This window comes from Mytilus trossulus, chromosome 12 (assembly GCF_036588685.1).
Source record: "Mytilus trossulus isolate FHL-02 chromosome 12, PNRI_Mtr1.1.1.hap1, whole genome shotgun sequence".
NCBI classification, from domain to species: Eukaryota; Metazoa; Mollusca; class Bivalvia; order Mytilida; family Mytilidae; genus Mytilus; species Mytilus trossulus.
In genome coordinates, this window is record NC_086384.1 from 24,517,321 (window position 1) to 24,531,346 (window position 14,026).

The 14,026-nt window shown below is 30.5% G+C and overlaps 1 protein-coding gene across 1 annotated transcript; it reads left to right on the forward strand.

The window, feature by feature from the left end:
- Positions 1 to 208: 208 nt before the first annotated feature.
- LOC134693443 (transmembrane protein 180-like) lies at positions 209 to 12,969 on the forward strand. The gene is made up of 7 exons (XM_063554269.1): positions 209 to 266; positions 4,320 to 5,264; positions 5,668 to 5,773; positions 6,063 to 6,156; positions 7,045 to 7,216; positions 8,645 to 8,838; positions 9,436 to 12,969. Exons 2-7 carry the CDS (start codon positions 4,585 to 4,587, stop codon positions 9,657 to 9,659), a joined length of 1,470 nt encoding a protein of 489 aa, XP_063410339.1. The 5' UTR covers positions 209 to 266; positions 4,320 to 4,584; the 3' UTR covers positions 9,660 to 12,969.
- The last annotated feature ends 1,057 nt before the right edge of the window (positions 12,970 to 14,026 follow it).

Below are 14,026 nucleotides of genomic sequence, written 5' to 3' on the forward strand. Positions count from 1 at the left end.
TAATCTTAGCTTACTAAACAAATCCTTGGATGAAGGGTTGCAACCCTTGAATTTTCTTTGTAATGTATATGGTTTTATTCCTTAAATATCACAACTAGTCAATGAAGAATTAGATACAACTGAGATTTAAAAATTAAAAATTAAAATAAATACGGAACACTCTCTAGTCTGGTCCTAACTGCTATCTTTTAGACACTTTCTTTAGCTTCCGGGAATGACTCGTTTCCTGCTTTGATTTGTTGACATATTTTTCTTTATTCTGCTGGGTAAATTTATTAGCCATCATGTTATGTATTTTGTGGCAATATATCATATCCTCCATCCCAAAAGGGTGTTTCAATGACACCATTATACTCTTCTGGAAATTAAGGAAAATTTTACCGGCAATATTATTGTTGCTGGTAAACAACTGAACAACCGGTGTACACTAAGGAATATAACTAACTACACTAACAGCTGGAAATTATGCTAGTCCTACAGGGGTGGATCCAGTTATTTTAAAGGCTACGAGGGGTAGGGTTCCAATTAAATGCACCCGATTAATTTCACATCTCAGTCATTACAGCTGAACGGACTTGATGGATCAGCTCTCCGTTTATCCACTATCTTCTATGAGGGTTTACTAGCTGATGGATGGAACAACAACCTACTACTTTAGATGACAGAAACCAATCCAACGCTGTACAGAGTCAGAATACATCAGACATTATCCGTGTAACATGTCAGCATAAACTCCAAAGCCCATTATGGATGGGGGACGTAGTTTTATGATGGCTGACGTCTGAGGGTAGTCGGAGATTTCCCTGACGTCCAATGGCTGTTTTACCAGACAAGCAGTTGGTCTGGAAAAACAGACCAGACAAGCTGGGGCAGGCAAAACAGCTGTTGGACGTCAGAGTAATCTTGGACTAGTCTGAGGGCTGTATCTGAGGTATTGAATAATGGACCATCATTTCACTGTCTCACGTCTTTGGTCCTGATAATGCTCTCTGTCATCTTTAATTCTATGTCAGAGATTATCTACCAGTACTCCATCACCATGATCACTGAGGTTAACAGGCTGCCAAGCAGACTAATCTCGCCTTGAAAGCAGCGGTTTTGAAGTAAAGAAACCTTATATATTGTAAAAAAAAACAAAAAAACTTATCAAAACCGAGATGGTGGCCTACTATGGCTTCCTCAGCTATTCTTGACCCATTGCAGAAAATATGTAAAGATCACAAAACACCTTTGGACACTGAGCTGACAGTGCGAGGGCTGAAAAGCCAGTCATGGTCATTAAACATTACCATCTTCATATAAAAAAGAAGATGTGGTATGACATGTATGATTGCCAATGAGACAACTATCCACAAAAGACCAAAATGACACAAACATTTACAACTATAGGTCACCGTACGGCCTTCAACAATGAGCAAAGCCCATACCACATAGTCAGCTATAAAAGGCCCTGATAAGACAATGTCAAACAATTCAAACAAGAAAATAACGGCCTTATTTATGTAAAAAACAAATGAACAAAAAACAAATATGTAACACATAAACAAACAACAACCACTGAATTACAGGCTCCTGACTTGGGACAGGCATATACATAAATAATGTGGCGGGGTTAATGTTCCCATCCAATCATTTTTCCAATTGCATTGATTGTCCAAAATAGGTGTTCAAAACAGACATTTTTAAAAGGGTGTTGCAGGTTCCCAACTCAGGATAAAGGATGCATGGGCAGACTTACCTGACAACTGCACCTTAATGATAAACATAAGTGACCCATGGCCTTGTATCCCATTGAGTTTCAAAATCATTTCAGATATGCTTGCAAAAATAAGATAATACGAGGCAGGCATATCCTGTGAATGGGACAAAGTCTGTATGTATTTTTTTTTTCAATTCAAACATGTTAATAAAAGAAACAGAAACACTGTTACATTGTACATTCCCGATTTTGGTTCTGTTACAGGGGATTTAGCTGTGACATTCTTTAAGTTATGACGTCATATTCAATGTAAACAAAAGAATTGCTTTCAACAGGTTATATTTTTTTCATATCAAACAATTATTAAAAATAAATTTGTATGGAGTTCCAGTGTTCTCCCCAGGCTGTTATAGCGTCGCGGTACCGCGACGCTATATTTTTTCACCGTGATGCTATAATAATTCCCGTGACGCTATAATTATTTTGAAGATGCTATTTTACTTGTCCTCAATTTTGAACTTTCATCTATTATCGATTATGATCATAAAAATTATATCACCTTTAATTGTAATCCCTTTAAGTCGGACACTAAAGGCAATTAAGAGATTAAATAGCTAGGTGTTAATTGCCCTCAGGGTGATAACTGTTTGGATGCGAATATCCCAAGCTGACACTTGTGGCATGACTAAAACCACGTGTCTGCAATCGCCAATTTCGACATGGAAAAATGCAATCACAAAACAATTCGAAATCTACGTTTTGTATTACGAAATTTCAAAGATTGAAACGATTTTTTTTCTTTTAAGAAATTTTTTTATTTGTGCAACTCTCCAAAAATTACTTTCTTTCTCTTCCGGTAATACGAGAGCAAGAATTTTGGTTTAGAGCTAAAATAAGTTTAATACTTCTTTAAAAAGTTATCATAATTGGCTTAATTTTATGTTTAATCCATTTAATGCATTAAAAGCGTCTTATTCATTCACAATCTCTTGTCAAACAATGTTTATTGTCGGACTCATTTTCGTAAATTTTTCTACGGCAGACATTGCACATTTTTGTGTAAACTACGGATCGGAACCGGAACAGATATGACAAAAAAACGCATTTTCACGATAATGACAACAGATGGACAGTAGACAGAAAAAATATACCAAGAGAGAAAACTACGCATTAACAGACTATTTGTTAGATAACTTTGTTCAAAATACATATCATTTTGATGTAAAGATAAGAAACAACTGGGACTAATTCATTGAGTGCCATGAAACAATGAATTTCATAAACATGATAAAAAAAAAATTTAAATTGATTTTTTTTTTTGGTTACTTTATCTTTACTTGATATAATATAAAAAATAGTTAATTTTGTGTACTATATATTTAGTTTTGTATATATACAGGTTGATCTATAATAAACCATTCATTCATTTGACTTATTGTTGGGTAACTGAAACCACATATTTATTTTTATTTGGCACAAGAGGAAAAAAAAATTCTGTAACTATAAATGAATAAAGAAAACATAAACTGAAACAACTGTTTTTGTGGTTATAGTTTAATTGTATTCTCAGTTATGAATTGAACAATATAAACTAAAACATATAAAGGAAATAGAGCATCAACGCGACGCGACAAACGACATTAAAAAAAATACAGTTATTTTTTTTTACGCAAAATGTGATGCTATCCAAAATTTCTGGGGAGAACACTGGAGTTCCAATCTTATATTTTACTAGACTGATAAATATATATTTTATTTAAAGTCTTATGCAAACAAGACTGGATAAGAAAGTAGATTTCTTTGCGAATGAGGGGAAAACTGGAACAGGAAGTAGATATGAAAAAAAGTTTACGATTTTGAATTCATTAGTAGAATGAAAAATTCGTGAAATTTTCCTGTTTTTTTTTTTTTGATTTTTCTACCATAATTGGGGACTTCCTCCCCATAATATGCATAAAATTGAGTATTCAGTGAATACAATGTACATGGTAGATTCATATCAAATTTAATGCAATTTTAATATAATATAGATGAAATTAGAGGTACCCTTGCTTTAAAACAAAGTCTAATATGTGTTGCAAACAACGACATTCTTGAAGTTCATTAACCATAAACCATGATAAATAGACAACTCTTCACAAGAGACCAAACGACACAGAAATAAACAACTATAGGCCACAGTACGGCTTTCAACCCTTAGAAGAACCCATATATTGCAAAATTAGAGTCAGCTGCATGTAAATACATGTAACGACTCGAAATGACAATCGTAAAACAATTCAAACAGGAAAACTAACAGCCTGATTTTTTAACCAAATATAGGAAATGAATAAAAGATGTATGATATAGAGCAAAAAATCACAAACCACTTAAATACAGGCTCTTGACATCTTGACAAGCATATATCAAAGTGATAGGGTTAAGCTAGTTTGAAGGTACCGGTAGTCAAACCATGCCAACCTTTGTACTGATTAATCTGAACACTTAAATGGATTTGTATGTTATGAGTTGCTATAGCTATATTTAGGGAAACTTATCTATGTGTATGTATATGTGCAATGTACATACAGTATATGTACAAAACCATTGTAATATTCAATTTTATCCTTGTCTTTTTCAGCACCTCAGCTTACCATGGTACAAATGAAGAACTGTAGACATGTGACAAACTATACTCAATATTGATTTGACTTGAAACATCTTACATATTTTCCAACTAGAACTATATGCATATGAGTTCAAATGACCTTCCAATAAACTTCTGAGTATCTATGCCAGTAACTAATAAGTCCCAACAAATCTGAAATCCGTACACCAATTCAGATGAACAACATATAATCGAAGTAAAATCAAGAGAAACCAGAAGAAATATACAAAAATTAAACATGGGTATAATAAATCTACGAATTCCAATGGACATTTGTTACGGGTCTATGTCCTTGTTCTTAACAATTTTACATAATGTCTTTCTATTATATCATGTTGATATGTTTGTGACAGTTTACAAAATCGACAAAACCTCATTTTGGATTGGAGAAACAATTTTCCTGATTTGGAATTCCTTTAATGATCCACTTTTTGGTTGGCTCAGTGATAGTAAATATCTCAGCAATTCTGTTTCCACAACTCAAGACATTGTTATGCAACGGCTGAATAATTTATCTATAAACGGTCCCTTGTTTACGTTGACATTTTTAATGTTTTGGTTCCCATGGGGATATCCATGGTTACAGTTTATTGTTTGTTTATGTTTGTATGACACGTTTTTAACCATGATCGACCTCCATCACTCAGCTTTACTTGCCGATCTTGCAATATCGTCAGAAGCAAGGACGAAGTTAAATGCCAAGAGTTCATTATTTAGTGCTCTAGGGTCAGCGTCTGTGTTCTTGTCCTACATTTTATGGGACAAATCTAATTTTACCTCCTTCAGGATATACTGTGTTTGTATATCTGTTGTTTCCTTACTTGGATTTACTGTGATGGCTAGTGCAATGAAACAGTCTTATGCTAAAGAACATCATGTACATAATATAACAACCAGAAAGACAGAGTCTCATGAAAGGTATTTTGTTTATAGATCCAAGCTTTCAAATTGACAAATGCTAAAACTTTTTTTTTTTTATTTAATGATATATATAGACACATAACATGCATAACACACATGATCAAAATAACTTGCAGTTTTTATTTGGATCTCTTATATTTAATTAAGTCATGAATACTTGTATATTGGTTGTTTTTATAAAAAAAAGAATTGATTTCAGTTCACAGGACTTTAACACTAAAAGCCAGTAAATACAGGACCAAATGAAAGCTCATTTAAAAAAAAAAAAATATGCATGAATGACTGACAGACACTAGTGTTTAATTAAATTGTCATTTTATAATTTTTTTGGAAGCGGATATTCATGAAAATAGTTTCACCGAACATGTTTGAGATAATATATTTTTTTTTTTAATTTCAGACCAGAAGAAACAGCATCACCACAAAGCAAGTCTATTTTAGTCTTTGTCAAACAGCTTATGAAACACAAGAATTTTAAATATTTCTCTGTGATGAATCTAATACAGGTATTTAAATGATTTTCAATTAATATGTGATATAATAATATACTAGGCAATTCATGTTTGTAGTTATGAATGAAATATTTGAACAGCTACTTTATCATACATCTATTTTAGACATAGAACAGCTGACCTGTAGTTTCAAAATTATATTGAGTTTAATCGTTTTTCATCTTTAAATAAAATAATAGCTTGTAACAGATAAAAATGCTTAGATCATGAACATTATTTTATATTTTCGTGAATTGTAACATTCAATTATCACATAATATATGTTTGATTTATTGTTTTGCAGGTTTTCCATTGTCATTTCAACAGCAATTTTTTCCCACTCTTCCTAGAGAACCTATTAGGTGGTTATAGTTCTGGTTTAGGAGCTTTTCTTATAGGTATGTTATATTAACAAACAATATAAAGATTATGATATTATTTTTTTAGAATTTTGCTTGCAACACAATCTAAGGTTTCAGTTTTGGAGATGTTTTCATATAACTCATGATTAATTTAGTCCAACAAAATTTCAATTGTTTGAACAATAATTCATACTTATTGGTGAGACAAAGAGTGTTTTGAATTAACTGTGCTTCATAAAATCTAATTGACCTTTGCTGCGTTATTCTTGAAGTTTTTACACCATTTTGCTCTATTCTATATATATATTAGCACTCCACTATTCTCTATTCTTAATATTTTGTCTTTTTTTTTATGCCCCACCTACGATAGTAGAGGGGCATTATGTTTTCTGGTCTGTGCGTTTGTTCGTCCGTCCATCTGTTCGTTCGTCCATCTGTTACACTTAAGGTTAAAGTTTTTGGTCAAGGTAGTTTTTGATGAAGTTGGAAGTCCAATCAACTTCAAACTTAGTACACATGTTCCCTATGATATGATCTTTCTAATTTTAATGCCAAATTAGAGAATTTATTCCAATTTCACGGTCCAGTAAACATAGAAAATGATAGTGTGAGTGGGCATCCGTGTACTGTGGACACATTCTTGTTTCTTTTAATTTTTGTTTCTGATATTCTGCACATTTTTACCATTCTATAAATCGTGTACATCCACATCCTCATGCAACTGCAGTTAACATGTGCTCTAAGTAATTCAGGTTATTGTTTCTATATCTGAAAAGGCTAAATGCTTAAATCTTACATCAATGATCATCCTGATTTTATTTTGGGAATTTTCTTAATTTGTGTAGAATTGTGTGAATTGAGATTTATTTGGAAGATGATTTTTTTAATTTCTGTAATTGCAGTATTTATTTCTTCACATTTCAGGAATATCTTTTCTAGCACCACATATCAACAATTTATATTTCCTGTCCCTGTGTAGAAGGTTTGGAGTCTATAATGTGATAAATCTGCTGTTTTTTGTCAAACTGTTGATCAGTATAACAATGTTTGTTGCAGGACCAAAAAATATATGGTTGCTATGCCTTTTTGTAGCTAGGTTTGTAGAAATTATTTTCACATTATTCAAAATTTACTTTGTAATAACAACATTACATGTATTATTCATTAGAATATGTAATTTTGATATTAAGCTAACAACAATATTTCTTTTGCTTTGGAAACTAAGTTATTTTCTTATACTTATAAAACAGGAGCTGAAAGTGATTGACGTCACAATTGAAACTGCAACGTCAGCTCTGTTTTTAACAACACCTGAAATCAAAATGGACAATTGTTTTGGCCTTGCTTGTACAGAAGTTAATTAAAATCATTCTAAAAGTAACTTTACATATATCTGTTCATTTGTTAATAGTGAAACAGTTGATTTCCTTTTATGTGTTGGTATATATAAAAACGAAGATGTATTATGATTGCCAATGAGACAACCAGAAACAAAATGACACAGAAACTAACAACTATATATAGGTCACTGTATGGCCTTCAACAATGAGTAAAGCCCATACTGCATAGTCAGCTATAAAAGGCCCCGAAATGAAAATATAAAACGATTCAAACGAGAAAACTAACAGCCTTATTTATCAAATCAGTGTGGATGCCTTTTGAACACGTATAAAGGATCAGCTTCTGAGAACAGAAGTAAAACATTTTCCTATTAGAATCAAATTTTTCTTGCATGCCATACAACATATACTAATTATAACATGGATAGGTATTATATTTGTCAACATTTAACACATCGTCTAAGCTTGGTATTGACAATTCTAATATGACGTTCTTCTTTAGCTTTGGGTACAAAGCCATGTTCTAATTCGAATAGAACATGGGCTGCATGTGATTGACGTCACAATTGAAATTGCAACATCAGATGCCTTTTGATCAACACCATAGATCCAAATGGACATTTTTGTTGGTGTTGCTCGCTAGGAAATTAAATAAAAACATTTTAAAAGTAAGTTTAAATGTTTCTGTTCTTTTTTCATTGATAAACTGTTGATTTTTCTATAAGGTTTTTGTTCATAAAATCAAAATGGCGACATTTCAAGCATCTACTATAGACCCGCTTCGAAGTACAAAAGTTCAAAATATTCCTATTAGAATCGAAATAATTCTATCATGCCATGCTCTATGCTCATTTTAACATGGGTAGGCATTATATTTGTAAACATTTAATATCTCGCTAACGCTCGGTATTAAGATATTAACAAATATAATGCCTACCCATGTTAAAATGAGCATATACATGTAGCATGGCATGAAAGAATTATTTCTTAAATATATAATGTCCACCCATGGTAAAATGAGTGTAGAGCATGACATGAAAGAATCATTTCTAAATTTACTTTTACCTTTACCCCACATTAAGTATACTTGGTCTGTTTTCTTTTCTGTCAATTGTTGATCTTTCATTTATTTTTTTAAACTAACAATGTTTGAACAGTTCATACAACCATTTTGTCTATTACAGTAATAGAGTATTCACAGAAGGAACATGTAAATTATTAAATCTAGTCATCAGTGATTTAGTGGATGAAGATTTTGTATTACATAAACGTAAAAAGGCTGTGTCAGCATTAATGTTTGGTACAGCTGCACTCGTCTCTAAACCAGGACAGACATTTGCTCCATTGCTTGGTACATGGCTGTTAGCTTTACAAACAGGTAATATTATCACCATTTAATTTAGAACATACCTACAAACTTTTGAAAATCACATGGAGGTTGTAGTGTGCAACAACATTTATAAGGGTTTCATTTTTTTGCAGAGTTTTCGTCAATTTGTCATATTCTTCTTATGTTGAAAAGAACCTTCTTGTGAATGATAATTTGTCAATCATGACCATCATTTTTAAAATTTCGACTTACAGACAGAGGAATATAACTCATAACCTTACATGTTTTTTTTACCGATTTTGATTGGATATTTATGACTATCGGTAATCATGATTGTCTCCCTAGAGAAAGTTAAAAATCTGGAACCCATAAACTTTCCTTGAATAACCACAAAATTAGTTTTAAGTTTTTTTTTAAAGATCACTATTGACTCAATTCTTTTTTAACTTGGATTGTCAGTTTTCCTAATGAATTTTTATGCTTGTCTCTAGGCTCTTTTGCTTTTCCAAACCAATAAATAGTGTCCGTCACAAAATAGACATTAGTGTGGATGGAAAGTGGCATGAAACACCAAAAATAATCAACCTTTCATTTCCAATGGATAGTTAATGATTTTTATAACAAATCTCCTTATTTCTGTTTTAGGTCATGAAATTTTTCAACAAGGAAGTAGTGTTAGTGGAGACATAACCAGTCCAAACCCATTATTTCTGGATCAGCAAAGACATGGAATCTTTAACATGCTTGTTTATGTACCAATTGTATGTGCCTCATTGCAGCTGTTTATTTGGTCTCGGTTTACACTGAAGAATGATAGACTGAAATGGGTGAAGTCTGCTCGGTCAGGGGCAGAGCATTCTATTGTTTAGATACCTTTTCGAATAATTTTGTCGTTTGGGTATACTCATTATTGGTGTTCATTAATTGAAAGATTTAAAATCATCTTGGTGCTGTAATTGGAGAAATCGTGATATTAATTTAATTTTTTATGATTAATTTGATATCTTATCTTTTGCTTGTTTAAGAAAGAGAAAAAATAGTAAAAGAAAGGATTGACTTGTTAACCTTAGTGGTAATTATTGTCAGTAAAATGCATTGAAAAATATTTTCTTTTTTAATCACAATTATCACTATTATTTGAAATTTATGGGTTGAAAGCTGACCAAAAATAAAAACCTGACCAATTTACATGAAGATTGATTATTCCAAAATTGAAATACATGAAGTATATACTATTTTAACAAGCAATTTTCTCACAAAGCTATTAGAAACAAGTTTTTGTGAAAGTGAAATATATGTATTCATTTATCATGTTTATAGCAATATGTATTTAATATCAAATCAAATAGTGTGATAAGAATACCATTCATTGGTGATAAATGTTGATATAAACTTAAATTTGTAGTGTTAAAAATTTACTATAAATCTTATATCTATTTCTGAAAAAATTGTAAATTACATATACTTTGAAATGTCCCTACAGAAATTAAGGTTCAGAAGGTATTTAAAAAACAGTACCATATATATTTTGTATGCCAATCTTTCAATGTGAAATTATCTCCCTTTATTTCTATAATTTTCTTCAGGGTCTTTTAAACTTTTTAACCTATTATTTATTAATCAAAGCCTCAGCTATTAGTTCTTTTTTATAACATGTTTATTAGATTTCCTATAATCTGGGTAATATACAACAATCAAATGTAAAACACTAAAAAGCATAGATTGATTGTAAGCCTTTGTTTGAAATGTATCTTATTTATGATAATATGGCGTATTGGGGTTTGCATTTTGATTTTAGCATGTTTAATCATATATGCTAACTTGTCTAATAACAGACAATTTTCTTATTTTATTGTTATATACAACTTTGCCATGTAATACTGTGATAAGAGTTTAAAGTATATTTTTTATACTGATGATGATGCCTAATGCTGATGGGGTATAGCAGGGATTTTAATATAAATGAAAGAAATGTTTAATAATTTACCAAAATGTAGTTTGTATCATGCTATTTTATGCCCACTTTATGGACATTGTGTTTTTTGGTGTGCAGTTCAGTTAATTGTCTGTCTGTTTCTATGTTTGTTCCTCCGTCTGTCCTACGTCAGTTTAAAGTTTGTAGTCCAGGTAGTCTTTGATGAAATGTAAATGTTAAGTCCAATCAAAATGAAAACATTTCCCTATGAAATGATCTTCCTAATGTTAATGCCAAAGTAAAATTTTGACCCCAATTTCACAGTCCACTCAACATAGAAGAGAATAGTACATATGGGGTATCAATGTACTATGGCCACATTCTTGTTTTAAATCTACAATAAAAAGTATGGGTAACAGATTTATTTACTAGCTACAGGCTGTATAGATTATACATCATGTACATGAACAAACCTTTTTTGTGTGATAGAAATAAATTAAACAATAGAATTTTAAAATAAAATACGAGAAATATTTTTATAATGTGCTTTCACAAAAAAATAAAAATAGAGATAGGGGTAACATGATTTTTTTTCTTGCTTCAAAACAAGAGGTTAATTCCCTACAGTTTCTTAAGTTATCTCCTCTCAGAATGCAAAGTAACAAAGAATCAAATTGTACAAAAAATGTTGTGTATCTTTCAAAAAGAATTGTATAAATAAGATAAAACTTAAGATTTTTTTTCTGCATTCAGATAAAAAGTTACACAAATGAGTTCCACTCCTGTCTCAAAAGTTGTAGATTTTATCAATATCTAGAAAAATTGTGATTTTAATTTTAAGATGGTGTGTGACACCTGATCTACCTAAGTACAGAAAATGTTTATAAGCATTATTGTTAATTGTTTTACTTGTAAAATTTGGTAGATAATTTATGAAATATACAGGGTTTTAATCTTTTTTATTTATTTATCTTTTGTACTTCTGTGAAGTATTTTAATTTATATCAATATATAATGAATATTATTAAGAAAATGTTCATAATTGGTCAATGATATAATTTTAAATGTACTACAAATGTATTCTGAAAAACATGCTTAACCTAAGCTATGAAAGTGTATTTATGTAACATAGTTAAAGCTTATCAGTTTACATAGAGACGTAACCATTTATACTAGTTAAAAAGTTTTGTGAAATCCCACCAATCTATGATAGTAAAAAATCCATGTAAAATAAAGAAATATAATACTGAACATAAACACTATGAAAAACTTTATATGTATGTACATATTTACATTTGTGGTGTTTGGTTAAACAATTTGCCATTTGAATACTTCTGTAGTTTAGTATCTGTTAGTCCCATTTACATGTGATTAAGATTTGCATCAACCTTTTTTATGAGTTTATCTCACATATTATATTTGATGTAAGATAGAGTGCTTTAATAGTTCTGACTTAAACCTTTATATGCCCTATCTACTAAGTATAACTGTAAATTATACATAGTTTTACCTTTTCTGTACTTTTAATATTGTAAAATATGAGATTCAGGAACTTTTATTGAATGGTGCCTGTTTATTGCATGTAGTTTAAATTTTAATTTTGAGTTAGAAGTATGTTTTTTTTTTCAGGCAAATTAAATGTAAATCTGTAAAATATTTCAGATTTTGATGAAATTTTGTACTTATTGAACTACATCTGAATAGCTAAAAAATATGTTAAAGTAACATTATGTTTCAAAAGATACATTTAAAACAGATTTGTGAAGGCGTTGCATTTCAATGAATAGAATGTTTGTAAAAAGGGGCATAACATATATGCATTAATCCAATTCTTAATGTGATTTATTGAAAAAAATGTTGGAAAAAAGGGGTTGTCAATTGATTTGCTTTTACTGATATCTTGGATATTTTCAATTGTATTTGTTTTATCCTTTTAAAGACAAGGCATGTCATTTAAGGTAACCTTATTTTAAATGGACATAAAAAAAAGTCAATAAATGAATTTATTAATCAAGTAACAGGACTTGTCTGGGAAAAAATACAAAATTTAATTATTAGGTTTGGGCTAAAATAATACATTTAAATTAGCCAACACATTGTAAATATATTGCTATAGGGTCACACAAGATTGGCATGCTCTTATAAAAAATATCTTCCAAGGATTTCTTTATAGTATTTGGGGTAAATTTCTTTTCATTCATTGTCTAACCAGTCCCATTAAATATTGTGCAAAAGGTATATAAAAAAAGGGGGGGGAAAGCTATTGATTTTTGTAACAGAAAAGCATAGAAACACTAGCCATATAAAATTTATCTGGTGAAGGTATGGGAAAAAATCAAATCAATTACATCTAGGTGGTTGGCTTGCATCATGAGGGGGATAGGACCTTTATCGGGACTCCGGGATTGGTGTTTTTAAGCTCAGGATTTCAGGATTGACCCTTTCGGGATTCAGGAAATGTTTTTTTGAATTTCGGGACCTCTGGATTTCATGTTTTTAAGCCCGGGATTTCAGGATCAGGACCCCTCCTATCCCCCCTCCATCATGTGTTTAAAAATTATATGTAAATAATATTTTTATTTACTGGGTGGTTCGCATCTTAAAAAAGTGCTCTCATTTCCTATGCATTTAATTCTAGAACATCACTCATAAAACTACATGCATGATTGTTGGTTAATGATAATATACATGTATGGTTAATACACAGTCAGTCATTATGATGTTCTTTTAATATATATTTTATACATCATTTCTTTATTTTCTGATTTCTTAAAGTTTTTATCATTGTAAGAAAAAAATTGTTGTTTAAAATTAATGATGATGATGAAAACAGTTACATTATTATTAAATTATAATTCATCAGCAATTATGTAGACTTAAACCCTAACCTCGTTGTATTATGTCATTTAACTATTTTTAAAGTGATATAAAATTGAAGAATAAAAGTAATTATTAGTTTAGTGTTTTAACCTAGAAATTTTAATAGGAATACATTGAATATTGTTGGTCTTGGGAAAAAAATATGGTCCTGGTTAATATATGTAATATTTATAGAAATCCCACCTTCTATCTGTTTCTGTAGAACTGATTGGAAAGTATTTATAGACAGTCTTTCATTATTGAATAATGTTAAATTGAAGTTTTAACTAAGACATTGTACATTCCAATTCAAGGTGCTACTGTACATGTACATTTATCAAAATATCAAAATATTTATTTTTTGTTCACTAATTTATTGTTGTACTTTCAATTGTTAAATGAAATAAAAATGTTGTTTTTATACTTTGTTATATATCTTAATGTCTTGGAGATTTCAAGTTT